General features: G+C 36.7%; 1 protein-coding gene across 6 annotated transcripts in view; it reads right to left on the reverse strand.

The window, feature by feature from the left end:
• Nucleotides 1–19,005, reverse strand: part of MYO3A (myosin IIIA) — a 254,494-nt gene that overhangs the window by 64,496 nt on the left and 170,993 nt on the right. For 4 of the 6 annotated variants that reach the window (XM_058681663.1, XM_058681665.1, XM_058681662.1 and 1 more), the window contains exons 20-24: nt 11,731–11,884; nt 10,101–10,189; nt 9,138–9,267; nt 2,113–2,192; nt 1,569–1,646 (exon numbers count right to left, since the gene is read on the reverse strand). In XM_058681663.1, coding sequence (XP_058537646.1) covers nt 1,569–1,646; nt 2,113–2,192; nt 9,138–9,267; nt 10,101–10,189; nt 11,731–11,884 — 531 coding nt within the window. Of the gene's footprint in view, nt 1–1,568; nt 1,647–2,112; nt 2,193–9,137; nt 9,268–10,100; nt 10,190–11,730; nt 11,885–13,302; nt 13,393–19,005 lie in introns of those variants that run through there. The other 2 variants (XM_058681668.1, XM_058681666.1) reach the window with 2 other exon arrangements.

Below are 19,005 nucleotides of genomic sequence, written 5' to 3' on the forward strand. Positions count from 1 at the left end.
TAGTGTTGGAAATATACAAGCCTAGGGTTATAAAATACCCTGGTGCAAACCAAATACTGGAATTGCACAACTGACAAAGCCTTGGCTTGGCATGGCTTCTTCTTGGGCACTGAAACTCCTGTGTGATCCTCAAACAGCTGAGGTTACCACTTCGGAGTCCTTTTCCATTACATTTATATGTGAGCCATCACACAAACATCTGCCAGGCACTGGGGATACAAAGGTGATATATCTGTCACTGGCATTCTGAGCAAGAGCTTGCTACAATTTAAATATTGGTTTTTCTTAGGGACCAAGGCATGGTATTACACTATATTCCTTCTCCACAGAATGAAAAATTACTTTAAAAATATGTTATATACTATACGGAATTATCTTCTATCACTTTTCACTTCAGCCTGAGGATTAAACGATTTTATGAATGAATGGCTTAAGCAGACACACGGTGTTTGATGTCAACAACAGTGGAATGAGAATGGTCTTGGATAACTCACTTAAAAAAAGAAAATAATCTGTGTGTACATATGCTTGGTAATTCAGCTGTGCTGTAGTTCTCATGTAAGGTGAATGGACCAGCTGCAAATGTGAGATATTGAGCATATATGTACACATAAATGTGTGTGTGTGAGCAGATGCTACTCAAAGATGATTAAGCACACACTGTCTGTGAGGAGTTTAGGACTTGAAAATATCTAATAAAACTACCCAGTTATTTTAAAAAATACTTCATGATTCTGTTAGAAAACTGGATGCAATCGCCAAACACTTACAGTAAATTTAACCCAATTTCCTCCCCTTCCCCTCCTGTCTTAAATTATACTATTAATAATTTCCAATTTTCAGTTGGCATTTTCTTCCTTTTCTTTGGCTGATTCATATGATTTTATCAAAAGAGATAAATAAGAACTGAAACCAATAATGAGGGCAGAATTATCTAGAATTGTTCAGAACACAGAGGAAGAAAAGGACTCCCTGTCCTTCTCTTCTCCCATATTGTCTAAGGAAGAAAGGCCACCTTGATCCAATGCTAGGGACACAGTGACTGACTTTCTTGGCATGTTACTGTGTTTCCCTGGTGTCCCTACTCCTTGCCCCATGATTATACCAGTTCTATTTTTCTTTTGAGGTTTTCATCTCGTCTATGTGCAGGGAGACATGGAATGGACCTGGATGCTCAGGCTTGCCCCATCTGTCCACCCTAAAATCATCTAGGAGTGGGAAGGAGAATTGGTAGCTATCATAGCATTGAATTAAAAATGCTGTCAGGTTTTATTCTAGTAGAAATGCATTTGGTTCTTTGGACAAATTTTAACCAAGGTATACAAACCTCCATTACGGTGGACTTAGTATGCAATCATTTTATAGGTAAAATATCAAAGCAAACCAATCCATAGCTTTTTGACAGTATTCTCTACTATATTCTGTATCTAACAAATAGTAAATGGAATGTAATGAGAATTTTATTTTGTGAATAGCACTCTGATATTTGCTACTAGTTTTTGATCTGTAAGTCTCATTTAGAACAAATGACATTCTTAAGCACAACACAGCATAATTTAATATCTTACTCTAAAATATGATGCAACTGTTTGTGTTTTCATGTTGGTTGTCTCTATGGCGTGACGTGTGGCTTCTCCAGTTTCACCCTACAGAGACCGAGAAAGACAGTGACGCTTTGTTATCTATTGTACTTTATGATCCACAGGGAGCACGTGGAATTTCCTTTGGGTTATCACAGGCTATGCATTCAAATACATAAAATGACAAAATGTTAATATTTTTACTGTAGGGTAATTGTTTCATCAGCTGCATTGGAATTTTAATTGGTCTTATACAGAATGTGACTATCTCGGACCTTCACTAATATACTTTGAGTTGCTCCTAGCGTAATATTAAAATGAGCTATAAAAGAAGAGTTAGGAATATATCATAAATGCATGATTATTTTAGCGGCTAGCAGTAATATGAACATAACATAACTGCTTAAGCAGAAAAGAAAGATCAAAAAGGAAAAACTAAGGAAAATGATGCTTACTTTTAGGAGCACACAAACATTGCCATTGTAAAGGTTATATTCTTAGACTCACTGTCATGCAAAATGCATTTTCTTACCTTTGTCAAGTTGATTGTTTTTTCTGAGGTCCTCATTTGATAGTTTATTATATTTTTAGTTTTAGAATGTGGCAGATTACCTATGGGAATATGGATAAAATTAATACACTTAATGGCTAGAAGAATTCCCCCATTTACTGAAGTATTAAAATAAACATTGTTGATCCCACAATATTCATCCTTGGTAAAGTATTTATGAGAAATTAAGGGATAAAGTAATATTGCATAAACATTTGTAACAAATTTTAAATTCAGAAAAAAACCCTCCAGCTTGGAGATTAGAAAAAGTACAGGTGAATGTTGGATTTCTTTTAATTGCTACAGGATATGGTGTGATTCTGACAGAAGGGACAATTTAATTTGTGTGTGTGTGTGTGGGTGGGTGGGTGGGTGTGTGCATATGTGTGTGTTAAATGGCATCTGAGATTTTCTTGAACACAAAGGTAAACTTTACAAGGGGCCTTAAAAATCATATAGATTATTAAGTCATGAAGTTGTTAGAAGAAAATCACGAATGGTTGAGAGCAATGGATATGTTCAGTCTAACATTCAGAAATCAGGGCATGGCGCGGGCGCTACTTAAGCGTGCACAATCCAAGGCCGTGAGAACCCTCTGGAGTAGTGAAAAATTATGGCCATGGGAGCCAGGAAGACCTGGATTTGAATACCAGCTGTGGTACTTAAATTGTGTTTCTCGTGAATCACTTACTTTGTCTCTGAGTTGCATTTTGAAACTACATAATGGGGATAATGCTGTCTCGGCTGCCTCACAGAATGTTGATGACACGTGGAAGTATGTCTGGCACATGGTGGGTGGCTGGAAATGTTAGTTCATCTTCTCTCCTGTACCACCCCCCACCAAGCACAATACATCAACCCACCGTCCAAGAGTTCGTCATCCCAATAGCAATGTTCAAATCTGTCTCCAGAATTCAGTATCACTTCAGAAAGATTATTTCTTTTCACTCGCATTCTTCTAAGTGAGAAACAGAGGCTACACATTTTTGACAAATCTTTCACTTTCTTTGTGGTGGCAAAAGGCTGGCTCTGAGGTGATGATGTGGGATGGGACCCTGCCTGGGATGCGGCTGGCGGTGCCTCTGCTGTGCGGTCTTCCCCCCTCCCTCGTCATCAGAAGTGCTACAACGGGTGTGTGTGTCCGCCTTCATGATGGGCTGCACACCCTTCAGATGTGAAACTTCCGCAGACAGCAGAATGGATAGAGACAGTAACGCATGCACCCCCTTCGGAGGGGCAGCTCTGGAATTTCATTTGTTCTTTTTTTTTTAAGGGAAAGTTTGAGGAAAAAAAATTACCAAAATTACTACTGGCTTGAAGACTGCTTGGGAGCATAGTAAGTATACAAAGGACTAGTAGCACATTCATTAGAATAGATCCATTTATGGGGTGCCTGGGTGGCTCAGTGGGTTAGGCATCCAACTTCAGTTGGGGTCATGGTCTCATGGTTCGTGGGGTTGGGCCTTGCATCGGGCACTGTGCTGACGGCTCAGAGCCTGGAGCCTGCATCAGATTCTGTGTCTCCCTCTCTCTCTGCCCTTCCCCCGATCTCGCTCTGTCTCTCTCTCTCTCTCAAAAATAAATAAACGTTAAAAAACAATAAAAGAAAGAATAGACCCATTACTTAATAGATACCATTACTTAATATTAGCCAAATAAGAAGTAAAACTTTAAATTTCTCTGAAAACTAAAAAACAAGAGGAAATTTACTAAGGGATTAATAATTTCAATGTAAAAAATTATACACTAGTCATCAAATTCTTTAACAAAAAAATAAATGAAAGCCTTTTAAAAATTCATCAGTGCATATCAACGGAACTAAAATTAGCATATATCTTAATTTCAGAAAATATATCCACTTTGCCTTTATAGTTGACCTGATAAACCTGTAATAAATCAAGCTAGAGATGTGAGCTGCAAGAAATTGTGGTACATTTCCCCCCAATAATGGCTGAGCTGTATTTCATAGTTAAAGTCATACATGTAAAGGGCCATAGTTATTTTAGAATCTTGGAGACAGCATAACATAGGATTGAAATACCCAGACTTTTAAGCCCACTTCTAAGACTTCCCAGAGGAGTTACACTGGGAAAGCTGCTCAACATTTCTAAGACTCAGTGTCTCATCTATAAAAGTAGTTCGTCCTGAAGTGTTGCTATTAGGAGTTAATGAAAGTACTCAGTACAATGTCTAGCACACTGCAATTTCTAAACAAATTTTATGTATTATTATTGTTGTCATCATTATTATTATGTTTGCATATCTAGGTGAATATGAAACCCAAATGCCTCTGATAGCTTTGAGATTCTGAGTCAATGAAACATCTTTGATTTTGAAGTTCTCATCTCCCTAGCCAACGAGACATGGTTCTGATGATATTCAGAAGACAAAACATAGTATTGAAAACCTGGCTGCATATTTTATAAGGATGAAAAAAATGAGATTAGATGCACAGATGCAGTTGGTGGATACCGAAAGAGATGACCGACTGAAGGGGTGCCTGGGTGGCTCAGTTGACTGAGCATGCAACTTCAGCTCAGATCTCATGGCTCATGAGTTTGAGCCCTGCATTGGGCTCTGTGCTTACAGCTCAGAGCCTGGAGCCTGCTTTGGATTCTTGTCTCTGTCTCTCTCTGCCCTTCCTCTGCTCATTCTCGGTCTCTATCTCTGTCTCTCTATCAAAAATAAATAAACGTTAAAAAAAAAAACCCTGAAGATATTTTGCTTCTGGGCATGATAAAATAACACAAATGCATTAACTTAAATAACTAAAAAAAAAACCATACAAAATATATGAGCAATAGTTTTTCTTCCTTTTCATTTTTATTGTAAAATTTACGTAACATAAAATTTAGCATCTTAATCATTTTTAAGTGTACAGTTCAGTAGCATACCTTCATAATAGTATGCAACAATCACCACCATCCATCTCCATAACTTTTTTTATCTTGTAAAACTGAAATTTTATACCCATTAAATACCAACTCCCCATTGCCTCCACCTCCAACTCCTGGCAACCACCATTCTGCTGTCTCTATGATTTTGACTGCTCTAAGTAGCTTATATAAAAAGACTCATACCATGTTTGTCAACGTATAACAGTTTTTAAATACTGTGCATGAAGCAGTCCAGGACATTGATCCCTCAGCAAGGGGAAACAAATGAGGTGAGCCCTATGATTACTCCAGCTTTCTGCCTACGAGGTTTTATGCTGTAATGCAAGGGGGGGAATCCAGATGAAGAGTATGGAAAATAACAGATGTAACAGTAGAAAACAAACAGCAAATGGTGGAGTCAAACCCAACCATATCAATAATCACATTAAATATAAATGGCATGATCACCTCAATTACAAGGCAGAGATTGTAGGCATTTAAAAAAGGAAGGTCCAACTGCATGCTGTCTAAAAAAAAAGGTTAAATATAAACACAAAACTAAGTTGAGGTTGAAAGTATAAAAAAAGATATACCATTCAACCACTAGTCATAAGAAAGCTGGAGTCTCCATATTAATATCAGGCAAAGTAGATTTCAGAGCAAAGAATATTACCAAGGATAAAAAGGGACATTTAATAATAAATAAAGGGGTCCACTGATCAAGAAGATATAATAATTCTAAATGTTTATATGTCCAATAAAAGATCTGAAAAATACATGAAACAAAACCTGATAGGAATGAAAGAAAAAATAGATAAATTGACAATTATAATCAGATATTTCAAAACTCCTCTTTCAAGAACTGGTAGAACCAGGAGAGAGACAACCAGTAGGGATACAGAAGACTTGAGCATTGACCAACACTATCAACCAAGCTGACCTAACTGACATTTATATAACTCTCCATCCAACACAGTGGACTACACATTATTTTCAAGTATAAATGAAATGTAAAACAAGGTATACCATCTTCTGGGCCATAAAACATATCTCATTAAATTTAAATGGATTAAATCATACAAATAATGCGTTCTGAGCACTATGGAATTAAATTAAAAGGCTACAAAAAAAATAAATAAATTAAAAGGCTACAACACAAAGATATGGAAAATACCAATATTTTTAGAATTTAAATATAATACTTACAAATAATCGATGCAAGTACTTATATTAGAAAAGAAGAAATGTTTTCTTAAATCAATTACCTAAGTTCTCACCTTAGAAATTTGAAAAAGAAGAGAAAATAAAACCCAAAATAAACAGAGGAAAGGAAACAAAAATGACAAAAGCCAGAAAGAAAAAAAGCAAGAAAGCAAGCAAGAAAGAAAGAAAGAAAGAAAAAGAAAGAGACATCAACAAAATAGAAAGCAAAGCCAAGGGAGAAAATCAATGAAACTATATACTATTTGCTAGCTCTTTGAGAAGATCAATACAATTGATAAATATCTAGAAAATCTATCAAGAATAAAGTGAAAGACAACACAAAAGATCCATATTGGGAATGAGAGTGCTGATAAAACTTCAACATCTATAGATATTAAAGGATAATAAGGGAACATTATAATCAACTTTATGTCAATAAATATGACTACCAGATGAAATAAATTTCTTAAAAGACACAATCTACTATAAAGCTCATTTAAAAAATTAGATAACTTAAATATCCTTATATCTGTTAACAAATTGATTGAATTTGTAGTTAAAAACCTTCTCACAGAAACTCTTCAGGCCCAGATGGCTTCACTGATGAGTTCCACAAAGGAATTTAGAAATAAATAATACTCTTCCTGAAAATTGAAGAGGAAGCAATACTTCTAACCCATTCTATGAGGCCAGTATTACTCTGATCCCAAAATTAGAAAAAAATTACAAGAAAACAATAGCCCAATATCCCTCATGGACATAGATACAAAAATTCTTAACAAAATGTTAGCAAATTGAATCTAGCCATACATAAACGTCCAATGTATCACGACCATGTCAGGTTTTTCCCAGGAATAAAAAGTTGGCATAACATTCAAAAATCAATCAATGTAATTCACCATATTTATAAATTAAAAAATAAACAAACGAATGATCATCTCAATAGATACAGAAAAAGCATCTGACAAAATTCAAAGATGCATACTTGATAAATATTCAGAAAACTAGGAATGGAAAGAACTTCCTCCTACTGATAAAGGACATCTATGAAAGACCTACAGCTAACATCATAGTTACTGGGGAAAAACTGAGATCTCCCTCTGAGATCAGGAATAAGGCTGGAATGTTTACTCTTACCACTTATGTTCAATATTGCATTGGTGAATCTACCCAGGGCAGCCAGGCAAGATGAAGACATGCAGAAGAAAGGGCAAACTTTTTTCACAGATGACATGATCATCTACATAGATGGTCTATATAGATCATTCTATATAAAATTTACTAAAAAAAGCTAAGCTAATAAATGAATCTAGCAACATTGTAGGGCAAAAGATCAATGCAGAAAAATCAACTGTATTTCTCTATACTAGCAACAAACAGAATTTGAAATAAGTTACCGTTTATAATAGCATGAAATCTGATATACTAGCAGATAATCTGACAAAAGATATGCAAGACTCACACACACTGAAATCTACAAAGTATTACAGAGAGAAATTAAAGAAGACTTAAATAAATGGAGAGCTATATTGTGCTCCCTGATTGGAAGACTTTCTCAAGATCACTGTAACCCAAAGATTTCTGTAGGATGATCCAATATGGCTGTTGTTATGGGCTGAATTGTGTCCCTCCAAAATTAATATGTTGAATTCCTAACCCCAATCCTCAATATTGTGAAGATACGAATTAGACTAAAATTAATTTATAGCTCCAGGTACATCCCAATCAAAGTCTCAACAGGATTTTGGGTAGAAATTGACAAGCTTATTCTAAAATTTATATGGAAAAGCAAAGGAGTTATAATTGCCTCGACAACTGTGAAAAAGAACAAATTGGGTAGCTTATACCACCTGATTTCAATTATTTTTTATAAAGCTACAGTAATCAAGAAGTGTAGTATCAGTGCGACACAATAGAAAGTCCAGAAATAGATCTATACATATATAGTCAATTGATTTTCAACAGGCTGTCCAAGCAATTTAATGGGGGGAAGAAGAATCCTTTCAACAAATGGTGCTAGAACAACTGGACAGGGGTCAGGAGGAGTGGTAGGAAGGATTACAGAGTCACAAGGAAAAATGATCGGGGATGATGAATATGCTTTTGGTTTTACAGGTGTTTATATATGTCAAAACCTCATCTTGTTTTACTGTCTAAACATATGCTATTTATTGTATGTCAGTTATACCTCAATAAAGCCATAAAAAGAAATGCAAAATAATAAAACAAAATCTGATAAATAAAAACCAACCCAAACCACATTTTTACCTACTTAAAAGCAAATGCAAGTATGTCTATGGATGTAAGTTTTTAATCAATAAGGCAAATCTCACTAAACCTGTAGAGTCTTAAAGTACCACCCAAAAGCCACCCAGTCCTGAAACAGGTGATTTTGAACTCTTCAGAAATCAGCATATTCTTCTAGTGAGTAGCTAAAATACCATCATATTTTCTGGCTAGTGCTTCAAATACTTTGTTTTAATGCAAACCTAGTTTGTTTACATTCATTTTTACATTTTCTTCAGACAATTTGGACAGGAGATATTAATAAATGTGTATTTAGTGAGCTGAAAACAAACCAACATAAACAATGGAGGATTATACTCATGAAAATCACAGTCAGAAACTACTTGATTGGGCCTGAGGAAGCTTCTCAGTTAAAGGAAACTGCCTTGGGGCACCTGGGTGGCTCAGTCAGTTAAGCGGCCGTCTACAGCTCAGGTCATGATCTCGCGGTTTGTGAGTTCGAGCCCCGCATCGGGCTCTGTGCTGACAGCTCAGAGCCTGGAGCCTGCCTCTGATCCTGTGCCTCTCCCTCTCTCTCTGCCCCTTCCCTGCTTGGTCTCTGTTTCTCTGTCTCTGTCTCTGTCTCTCAAAAATAACAAACATTAAAAAAAATTTTTTTTAAAGGAAACTGCCTTAGCTTACCTGTTTTTGTCAGAGGGTGACTGACCAGTTGCCGAATTACGCTGTTTTCGGATGATCTCAAAAGCAGCACAATATCTGTTGGAAGAGTGTCTCTATTTTTAGCTAAGAACCCACTTGCATTATAGAGGACCTGTTGATAAAGTATGTTATCATCAGTATCACAACCAACATCATCCTCATTGTCATCGTCACTATCATCAGCAGCAGCAGTAGCAGCAGAATCATCACTTGGTATTTACTGAGAATTTCCTCTGTGCTGAGCAACAGGTATACAAAGATTTAGAATGGTAGTCCGTTACAACTTGGTTGGAAAAGCAACCTTCTCCAGGTTTACACTATATTTTGTCAGAGAAAAATTTGCGTCTTGCTGATTTTATTTGGGTTGGAATGATAAAAGAGGTCTGATTCCTCTTGTTTATTATGTTGGAAATTTGGCACTTTCTCCTGTTGGGAGGGAGGAGAGACAAAGGCTGCAGTGGACAGAGACCCACCTCAAGTTTGAAAAAGGCAGTTTATAGAAAAGGCTGTCAGCTATCATTAAAAGAAGGAAAAAGTAGGTTCCCGTTGGCAGCCAATGTCACCCAAAGCCAGATTTTAGGATTAGAAACATGGTGCTTTGAAGCTTGTCTCTTTCTTTTCTTTCTTGTTTTCCCTTAGTTTCTTAATACAAATTCCTCTAGAAAAACTACAACAATGTGTTTGTCAAACTAGGAGAAGGATTTTTTTTTTTAACCTTTGCAGGATATATGCTAGGGGTAGATGCCCTGGAGTGGGAGTAGCTGGCAGTGGATCACACAGATTGTAGGAGGTTGGAGAACAGAGTCAAGGCCAGATTGGGGCAGAAACAAATGGCTATCTTATTATAACCATCTGTAAATATTTTTGGCCATAATTTTCATGTTCACCACTATTATTTGATGAAAGGCTAAGAGAAACTCAGTCCTAATTCTTCAAAGTTCTTACCTTTCCCGCATAATGGTGAATTCCAAAACTAAGTTCCATTCTTTTGGGCCTCCAGAAGTACTGTGATTTCAGGTTACCTTCAAATTTTTCTGTAGAAAAAAAGTTGAACCCCAATATCAAGCCATGTAGGAGATCCTCAAAAATACTTATTGACAGAATCATCTCTTTCACCATAAAATGGACAGTGTGCAGTGGAAAAAACAATTTTACATAGTTGATAAACCCAGATTTGGGATATAAATGGTGGAGCAAAACCGAAGGTCATGAATTTAACCATTCCATTATGATTTAGAGCAGTTCTTAAACCTTAGTAAGCACTGGAACTCCCTGGAGGGCCTATTAAAACACAAAGCTTCTGACTTAGTAGGTCTGAGAGTGGAGGGAATCCAAGAAGTCACATTTATACCAAGTTCCCAGATGATACTGATGTTCTTGGTCTGGGGACCACATTTTGTGAACCATGGGTAGAGAGGAAGGAAACTACCTGAGATTAACTGATCAAAGAGGTTTGTGAAACCCAGTTTGAAGTGAAGTGATGAGCTTAGGAATCTGGCATTCTGGCTCTCCTTTCTATCAGGGGAGCTGTAAGTTATTATTCATTACATGGGAAAAATGTAGGATCATAAAGGCAGTTACATCCCTTTAACAATTTTGCCACCTTCAGAGAACTTTTTGCTCATGTCCTAGAAAGGACATTTTAACCTCAAAATCAAGTAACTGCTATGAAACAATTTTTTCCCACAACTCTGGGGTTATTTTGTTTTTCACTAGCATGGTCCAATTAGAGGAGAGAATTAACCAATCAGTGAGTCAGCAGGAAGTGACATCACAGACTTAATCATAAGAACAGAGTCTATCACCCAAAGTAAATGAGAGAAATGTGAATCCCAATTTTCTGCAAATATTTATTATACATAATCAATATCTCCTACCAACAGGGAATATGGTATTTCCACATTAAAAAAAATTATTTTTCACCTGAACAAGCTAAGGTTTTTTTTTTTTTAATCTCAGGAGTAAGACATTTTCTTTTAACCATTTTAGTTGATCATCTTTTAAATATAGGATACCTATCTGTGCCTTCTCAAACAGAAAAAAATGAATATGTTTATGCTTTCTTTGATGACCCAGGATTATTATGAATATCTATTAATGTACTGTAATTAGAGATTATTAAGGTGTTTGAGTCTATTTCATTGTATTAGACAAGTGACCAGAACATCGCAGACAAATTTATTTCCTTCCCATTAGCTGTCTCTTTTCAAATTCTACAGCTGGCCCTTTGCCCTGCCCTCTAATTTCTAATTAGGGGCTGGATAATTTTTTTTTGGGGGGGGTGGATAATTTCTAAGATTATTTCTAATACAATATCCTGTAATTGGGACTCTACCATAATGTATGGAGAAGTCCAATATCCAAACTTGTTTAATTCATCATTAAATATTTCACCCTACTATAAACATTCACTGGTCCAGATATTAGATCCAAAGCCTCTTCTTTAAAGTTACACATGCAGGCTTTGCAATAGCTATTTTCTCCCAGATAATGAAACAACATTCTTTTTAAGTCACTGAGAACGTTATAGGACTACAGCACAAAACTATGCAGACATGCTGGACTTAAAACTCACCTATAAGAGTCTGGTCGGTGGCCTTGGGAAATCTACTTTCTTCATCAAGTAGGGACAGTAGACCCATCGGCTTCTGCAGAAACATATCTAGGAGGGGCCGGTTATCTTCATATTCAATAACTCTGGCATTAACATCCTCATTTAGGTATTCATTCTATAACAGGACAGGATTCATAGAAAAAATTCACTAAAAATTTATGAATGATATGTAGCTTGACAGTAATTACCCAAAACTCTATTTTATACATAATATAATAAATTGCTTCCTATGACATTGTCCTTAAAGTGAGGGTATCATTTTATTTTTCTTTCCCCAAAGTTCATTAAAGGCAGTGCTGATTCAGGGTAATAATAATAGTTTCTAGTCTCTATACCAGAATTATAGACACCTTAAGCTTTCAAAATGCAAGAAAATATGTTGTTAATGAGCAGTAATAAAGGTATCCTCTAGGGGCGCCTGGGTGGCTCAGTCGGTTAAGCTTCCGACTTCGGCTCAGGTCATGATCTCTCGGTTTGTGAGTTCGAGCCCCGGGTCGGGCTCTGTGCTGACAGCTCAGAGACTGGAACCTGCTTCAGATTCTGTGTCTCCCTGTCTCTGCCCCTCCCCTGCTCATGCTCTGTCTCTCTCTGTCTCTCAATTATAAATAAACGTTAAAAAAAAGGTATGCTACAGAATTTATAGAATATTAATTAGGTATATCTTAGAGTTATACTGCCTCTTATTGAAGGCTTTTATCTAGCTTCAGGAATGGATCTCTCAAGAACATTTACTTAACTTCTCAGTCATGATGCCATTTACATTGTTAGTAGGGTGGACATCTGTGACTCACAGGAATCAAAGGATTGAGAACCAAGAACACCTGGGTTCATATCTGGGCTCTGTCTCTTAACTAGCCATATAATCCTTTGGATTTTGTTTCTTTGTTTGTTTTTTACTCTATGAGCTCCCACTGTCTCATTTACTAAATGGAGGTAACAAACTCTATCTAACAAAGTAAAAATATCTGGTACATTAATAACCAGTTGCTGTTGAGTATACTATAAGATGCATAAAATAAAAACAATGAATAACAATTACTGCAAGATCACGGTGCCAGCACAACATGGTTGCTGATCTATTCTGCAAAAGGGACATGAAGAATTATGCTGTCGCTCCATTTCTATGACTTTGCCCTCACACTGTGCCCCTACCCCAGTGCCACAGTCTGTAAGAGGACAGGCATGACCTGTGCACAACGACACATAGAGACGCTCACCTGCTTGGCACTCACCAGTTCTCAGGTGATAAAGCAACTATCACTGGGAAGTGTATCAAATAACTTCCGACTCAGGCAGAATACTCTGCACCATTCACAAATTAAAGTGACAGGACATTTTCATTATTATTTTAATATATTCTTTAATTCATGAAATATTTTCATTAAACATCTTATAAGAAGGCACAGTGATGGGTGATAAAGAGCTGTTTAACACAAACTCCCTGTCCTCAGTGGATTTAAAATATAACTTGAGTTATAGAGTTAGTAAATATTCAAAATTCAAGGTAGCATATAATAGATAAGTGATATGCACAATGTAGTACCATAAGGAGTTCAGAGAAAGAGAATTTATTTCCAGCAACTTCATGGAGGAATTTAATTCCATCAATGGCAGGTGGGTCATCTGATAAGTCAAAACCTTTAATCAGTATTTTGGAGCCTTATGAAATTGAAATCTCATTTCAAGGGTGTCACCCAGAAAAATAAATGTATACTTTTAAGTAAGACAAAATCTAATACGTAACAATTGGGCAGTGCCCATTGGTCTAAAAGGTAGATCACCTGAAAGTCATTTAGTTAATCCAGTACATAAAAATGGAAACAATGTCTAAAAGTTTCACAGCTTTTTCATTTGAAGGTAACCTTGGGAGCAATACACAGACCCAGAATTACTTTACCAGTAGACACATTAGGCTGACAGCATATTATAGCTTAAATGGCAACTGCAAAGTTCAAAAGAGGTTTTGTGTGTTTTGTATAGAAAGCACATAAGGTTAATATCTAAATCAATGCATTTGTCATTTCTATTTGCCTGTGTCAAAATCTGGGGAATTCTTTCCTGGCAGGTCATACACAGCAGAGATGAGTAACTTGGAAAACAATGGGCTCCCCTTGAAGATACATGTTAGTATTATGGACTCCAGGCAAGTCAGTGGAAAAAGCATGCTATTACTCAGGATTTATGAAGCATTTTAGCAAAATGATCACGTCTAAAACAATAGAATATATATTTTTATAGCAGTTACGACCCCCAAATACTTAGTTGTTTTTAAGTCTAAGTGGAGAAACGAAGCTCACGTAACTCTTCAGAAAGTCCTCTGCTATGCCCTGTGTGTTACAAATACATTCAAAGCAGAAGATGAGTAGTTCTTAACTGCAATAAACTGTTTAGCAGATATAATCCCCACTCTGTTCAAATGGCCCAAGTTCCTTTTTGAGAAGGACAGATGAATAATTATTTAAATATAAATCAAGGAGGTGAGGGAAATCAGAAGACTTGGATGTTAGGAAGCCTCATGCCTGAGTCAAGTTCTTGCTTGTTTTTCATTGAGTTTTTAGTGTGAGCTATGAAAAGGTCACAGTGGCAAGAAAGCCCATGGAAGGTGCCCCCCTCCGCATAGCTTTGGCCTAGACAGCATGCTTAAATACACAGGGCTAAAGTGTCACCACAGGAGAGATTCTCCATGCCTAAGTGGAGTTCTCAGTCTCACAGAGTAGCATGGGAAAGGGGCTGCCATAGACTTAGAGGCTACAAGCTTCCCTGTGGCTTCTAAGGTAGGTAGGAATCTTAGCATAGACCTCATCATAGATTGCCACGCAAGAGAGGCTGGACTCTAATCATTCAGGTCTCACCTCCTCCGAGAGTCCTTCCCCCATTGCCCAGACTAATTTAGCAACCCTCCCTTCCTCAGCTGGTCACGCTCTATCCTTGCCGCCATGTTTTAAATTCTTTCAAAGTATTTCTAGAATTTTTTCTTGTTTATTATTCTCCCTGTCTCATTAGAATGGGACCTCCAAGAGGACAAACACTTTTACTCACCTCTATATTATTCACCTCTGTATCTAGGGAGAGCAGCCATGTTAAATAGATAACCATGTGTTAAGGAGTAAACTGTGTCCCCCAATCCCCAAATTTATATGCTAAAGCCCTAATATCCAATGTGACTGCATTTGGAGATAGGGATATTAGGGAGGTAATTAAAGTTAAAGGAGGTCATAAGGGCAAGGCCCAAATCCCATAGGACTGGTGTTCTTATATGAAGAGGAAAAGACCCCCGGGAGGAGACTGCACACAGTCAAGGTCAAGTGAGGTCACAGGGAGAAGACAGCCATCTGCAAGTCCAGGAGACAGGCCTCAGGAGAGACCAAACCTGTCCCTGCTTTCATCTTAGACTTCTAGCCTCCAGAACTGTGAGGAAATATTCTATTGCTGAAGGTCCCCACTCTGTGATATTTTATGGCAGCTCCAACAAATGAATATAATGAGTTTTCTGGGTTCCTTTTGTTAAAAGTTGTGTGGAAAAGCTATTTGCTAGGTAGAAGAGGATTGGGGTGAAAATAATAAATCATGTGTGCATGGGTAATCCTTAGCTTCTGATTACAAATGTGCTCATATAAAAGTTAAAATATGGAGAAGCGCCTGGATGGCCTGTTGGTTAAGCGCCCAACTCCAGCTCAGGTCATGATCTCATGGCTCGTGAGTTGAAGCTGCATGTCGGGCTCTGTGCTGACAGCTCAGAGCCTAGAGCCCGTTTCAGATTCTGTCTCCCTTTCTCTGCTCCTCCCCCGCTTGTGCTCTATGTCTCTCAAAAAGAAATAAACATTAAAAAAATTATAAATTTTAAATATGGAAACACCTTAATGGAGTCTTAATGACCTCAAAATTCACACACAAATTCATCTGCTCTAAATACTATCTTACCATTTAGTAGAATCTTTTCCTATGTATGATATTTTTAATAACAAAAAACATACTATTTATTTGATTTTAACTTTATTTCCTTTGACAAAATGGAATGGAGAACATGTAATTAATGGATTTTCATGACCATTATTTGAATGGCTACATGACATTGTATCCTGTAGTTTTCTATTCAGTTCTCTTATTTGGGACATTTTGGATTACTTATTTTATTTATTTTCATTTTTAAAGTAGTCTCTATAACCAACGTGGGGCTTGAACTCATGATCAAGAATCGCAAGCACCACCATCTGAGTCACCCAGGTGCCCCCTTTTATCTATTTTAAATAGTGTTCTGATGTATATCCTTGTGCGCCAAGCTTTTCTGGATTTTGGATTTTATCTTTAGGACAGATTAGCTGATCAACTAGTGTGATTATTTTACAGGCTCCATATGTGTATTTCTAGATTGATTTTTTTCTAAGCTTGCCGCAATGTGCTTTCTAATCAGCCCTGCATACACATTCCTATCTTGCTGTATCCTCACCAGCACTGCATATTCTCATTAAAATTTTTTTCTGATATTTTTGATAGGTGAAAATGACCATGTATTGTTGTATTCGCATTTATTTGATTAGATCTTAAACTACTTAAGAGGATACTTTTGGGGGGAAATATGGTAGATCTATGCTTAGCCCATATTACACAACACCTGCCAGCTATTGTGTCATTATTCTGAGACATAATAATAAACATAATTTAACTTCTTCTTGGGCACAGAAATACCATCACACCACTGTCAGCTTTTGTGATGTGGGCAAAGATTTGTGGAGGTAGAGATCAGAGTTAGAGGAAAAGCTCAGGGACTTCACTAAAAACATCCTTCATGTTAGGATGACTTTGGTTTCTTTGTCTCTTTCTCATTTGTTTTTACATGTCCTCCTGGTCATGTGCTATCTCTATCTTCCTTAGGAATTTATTCCTGGGGGTGGTTGGCTGGCTCAATTGATAGAGCATGTGTCTCTTAAGCTTGAGCCCCACTTTGGGTGTATAGATTACTTAAAAACAAAATCTTCACAAAATTAAAAATGGAATTCATTCCTGAAGCTGGCTTCTAAGTGACTTTCCTGGGGAAATTATCTTCTTTTTCTTCTCCCAGCATTACCGAGATATAATGGACATATAACATGGTATAAGTTCAAGGTGTATGATGTATTGACTTGATATACTTACATATTACAAAATGAGTATCATCATGGAATCAGCTAACACCTCATCACATAACTACCATTGCTTTTTTGTGGCGAGAACATTTAAGATCTATTCTCTTAGGAACTGTCAAGAATATGGCACAGTTTTATTGACTAATCAACATATTGTATATTAGGTCCCTAGAACTTACTCATCTTCAAACTGCAACTGTACTCTTTGACCAACATCTCCCCATTTCCCCCAACTCCCAGACACTGGTAACCACCATTCTAGTCTCCAATTTTCACTTAGCATAATACCCTTACGTTTCCATCTATGTTGTCATAATTAACAGGTTTTCTTTCTTTCTCATGGTTAAATAATATTCCATGGGGTGGTGGTGTGTGTGTGTGTGTGTGTGTGTGTGTGTGTGTGTAATACTCTATATGCATTCATCTTTTGACAGACACTTGGATTGTTTCCATATCTTGACTATTGTCAGTAATGCTGCAATGAAATGGGAGTGCAGACATCTTTTAGAGATCTTGTTTTAATTTCCTTTGGATATATACCCACAAGTTGGATAGCTAGATCATATGGCAGTTCAATTTTTAATTTTGGGGGAAGCCTCCATACTGTTTTCTGTAGTAGTTACACTGATTTCTATTCCCACCAGTAATGCAAGAATTCCCTTTTTTCCCACATCTTTGCCAACACTTATTATCTCTTTTTTGATGATAGCCATTCTAACAGGTGTGAGGTGATAGCTCACTGTGGTTTGGATTTGCATTCTCCTCTTCATGTATCTGTTGGCTACTTGTGCATCTTCTTTGGAAAAATGTTTACTCAGATCCTCTGCCCATGTTTTAATCAGATTTTTTTTGCTCTTGAGTTGTAGGAGTCCTATATATATTTTATCAAATATATGATTGGCAGATATTTCCTTCCATTTCATAGGTTGTCTTTTCATTTTGTTGATGGTTTCCTTTGCTGAGCAGAAGCTTTTTGTTTGACGTACTCCCACTTGTTTATTTCTTGTTTTTGCTGTCTTTGCTTTCAGTGTCAAATCCAAAAACTTATGGCCAAGGATGATACCAAGGAGTTATCCCTTATGTTTTCATCTAGGAGTTTTACAGTTTCAGGTCTTGTGTTCAAGTCTTTAATCCATTTTGAGTTGATCTTTGTGTACGGTGTGAGATTGGAGTCTAGCTTCATTCTTTTGTATGTGGCTTCCCAATTTTCCCAGCACGGTTTATTAAAGAGACAATCCTTTCCCCATTGTGAATTCTTGGGACCCTTGTCAAAAATCAACTGACCATCTATGATTGGGTTCATTTCTGGGCTTTCTATGTTGTTCCATTGATTTATGTGTCTGTTTTTATGCCAATACCACACTGTTTTGAGTACTATGCCTTATAATATAGTTTGAAATCAGGATGCGTGGTTATCTCCAGCTTTGTTCTTTCTTAAGATTGCTTTGGTTTTTTGAGGTCTTTTGTGGTTCTACCCAAATTTGAAGATTGTTTGCTCTATTTCTGTGAAAAATGTTATGAGAATTTTGTTAAGGACTGTACTGTACCTATAAATGGCTTTGGGCATTTAAACAATATTAATTCTTCCATTTATTTGTGCCCTCTACAATTTCTTTCCTCAATGTATTATAGTTCACAGTATACAGATCTTGCACCTCCTTAAATTTATTCCTAAGTATTTTATTCTTTTTGATGCTAAAGGACTGTCATATTCATTTCTTTCTGATAGATCGTTGTTAGTGTATAGAAATAGAGCTGACTTTTCGATACTGTTTTGTATTCTGCAGCTTTACTGAATTTGTTAGTTCTAACAATTTTTTGATGTAGTCTTTAGGGTTTTCTACATAAAATTTCATGTCATCTGCAAACAGAAACGATTTTACTTCCTTTCCAATTTGAATGCCTTTTATTTCTTTTGTTTGCCTAATTGCTCTGGCAAGAATTTCCAATATATTGTTGAAAAAAGTGGTTAGAGGAGGCATCCTTGTCTTATTCATAATCATACAGGAAAATCTCTCAGCTTTTCACCTTTCAGTATATTAGCTGTGAGTTTGTCCAATGTGGACTTTATTCTGCTGAGGTACATTCCCTCTCTACCCACTTTGTTGAGACT

The sequence above is a fragment of the Neofelis nebulosa genome, chromosome 8, assembly GCF_028018385.1.
Source record: "Neofelis nebulosa isolate mNeoNeb1 chromosome 8, mNeoNeb1.pri, whole genome shotgun sequence".
Classification (NCBI taxonomy): domain Eukaryota; kingdom Metazoa; phylum Chordata; class Mammalia; order Carnivora; family Felidae; genus Neofelis; species Neofelis nebulosa.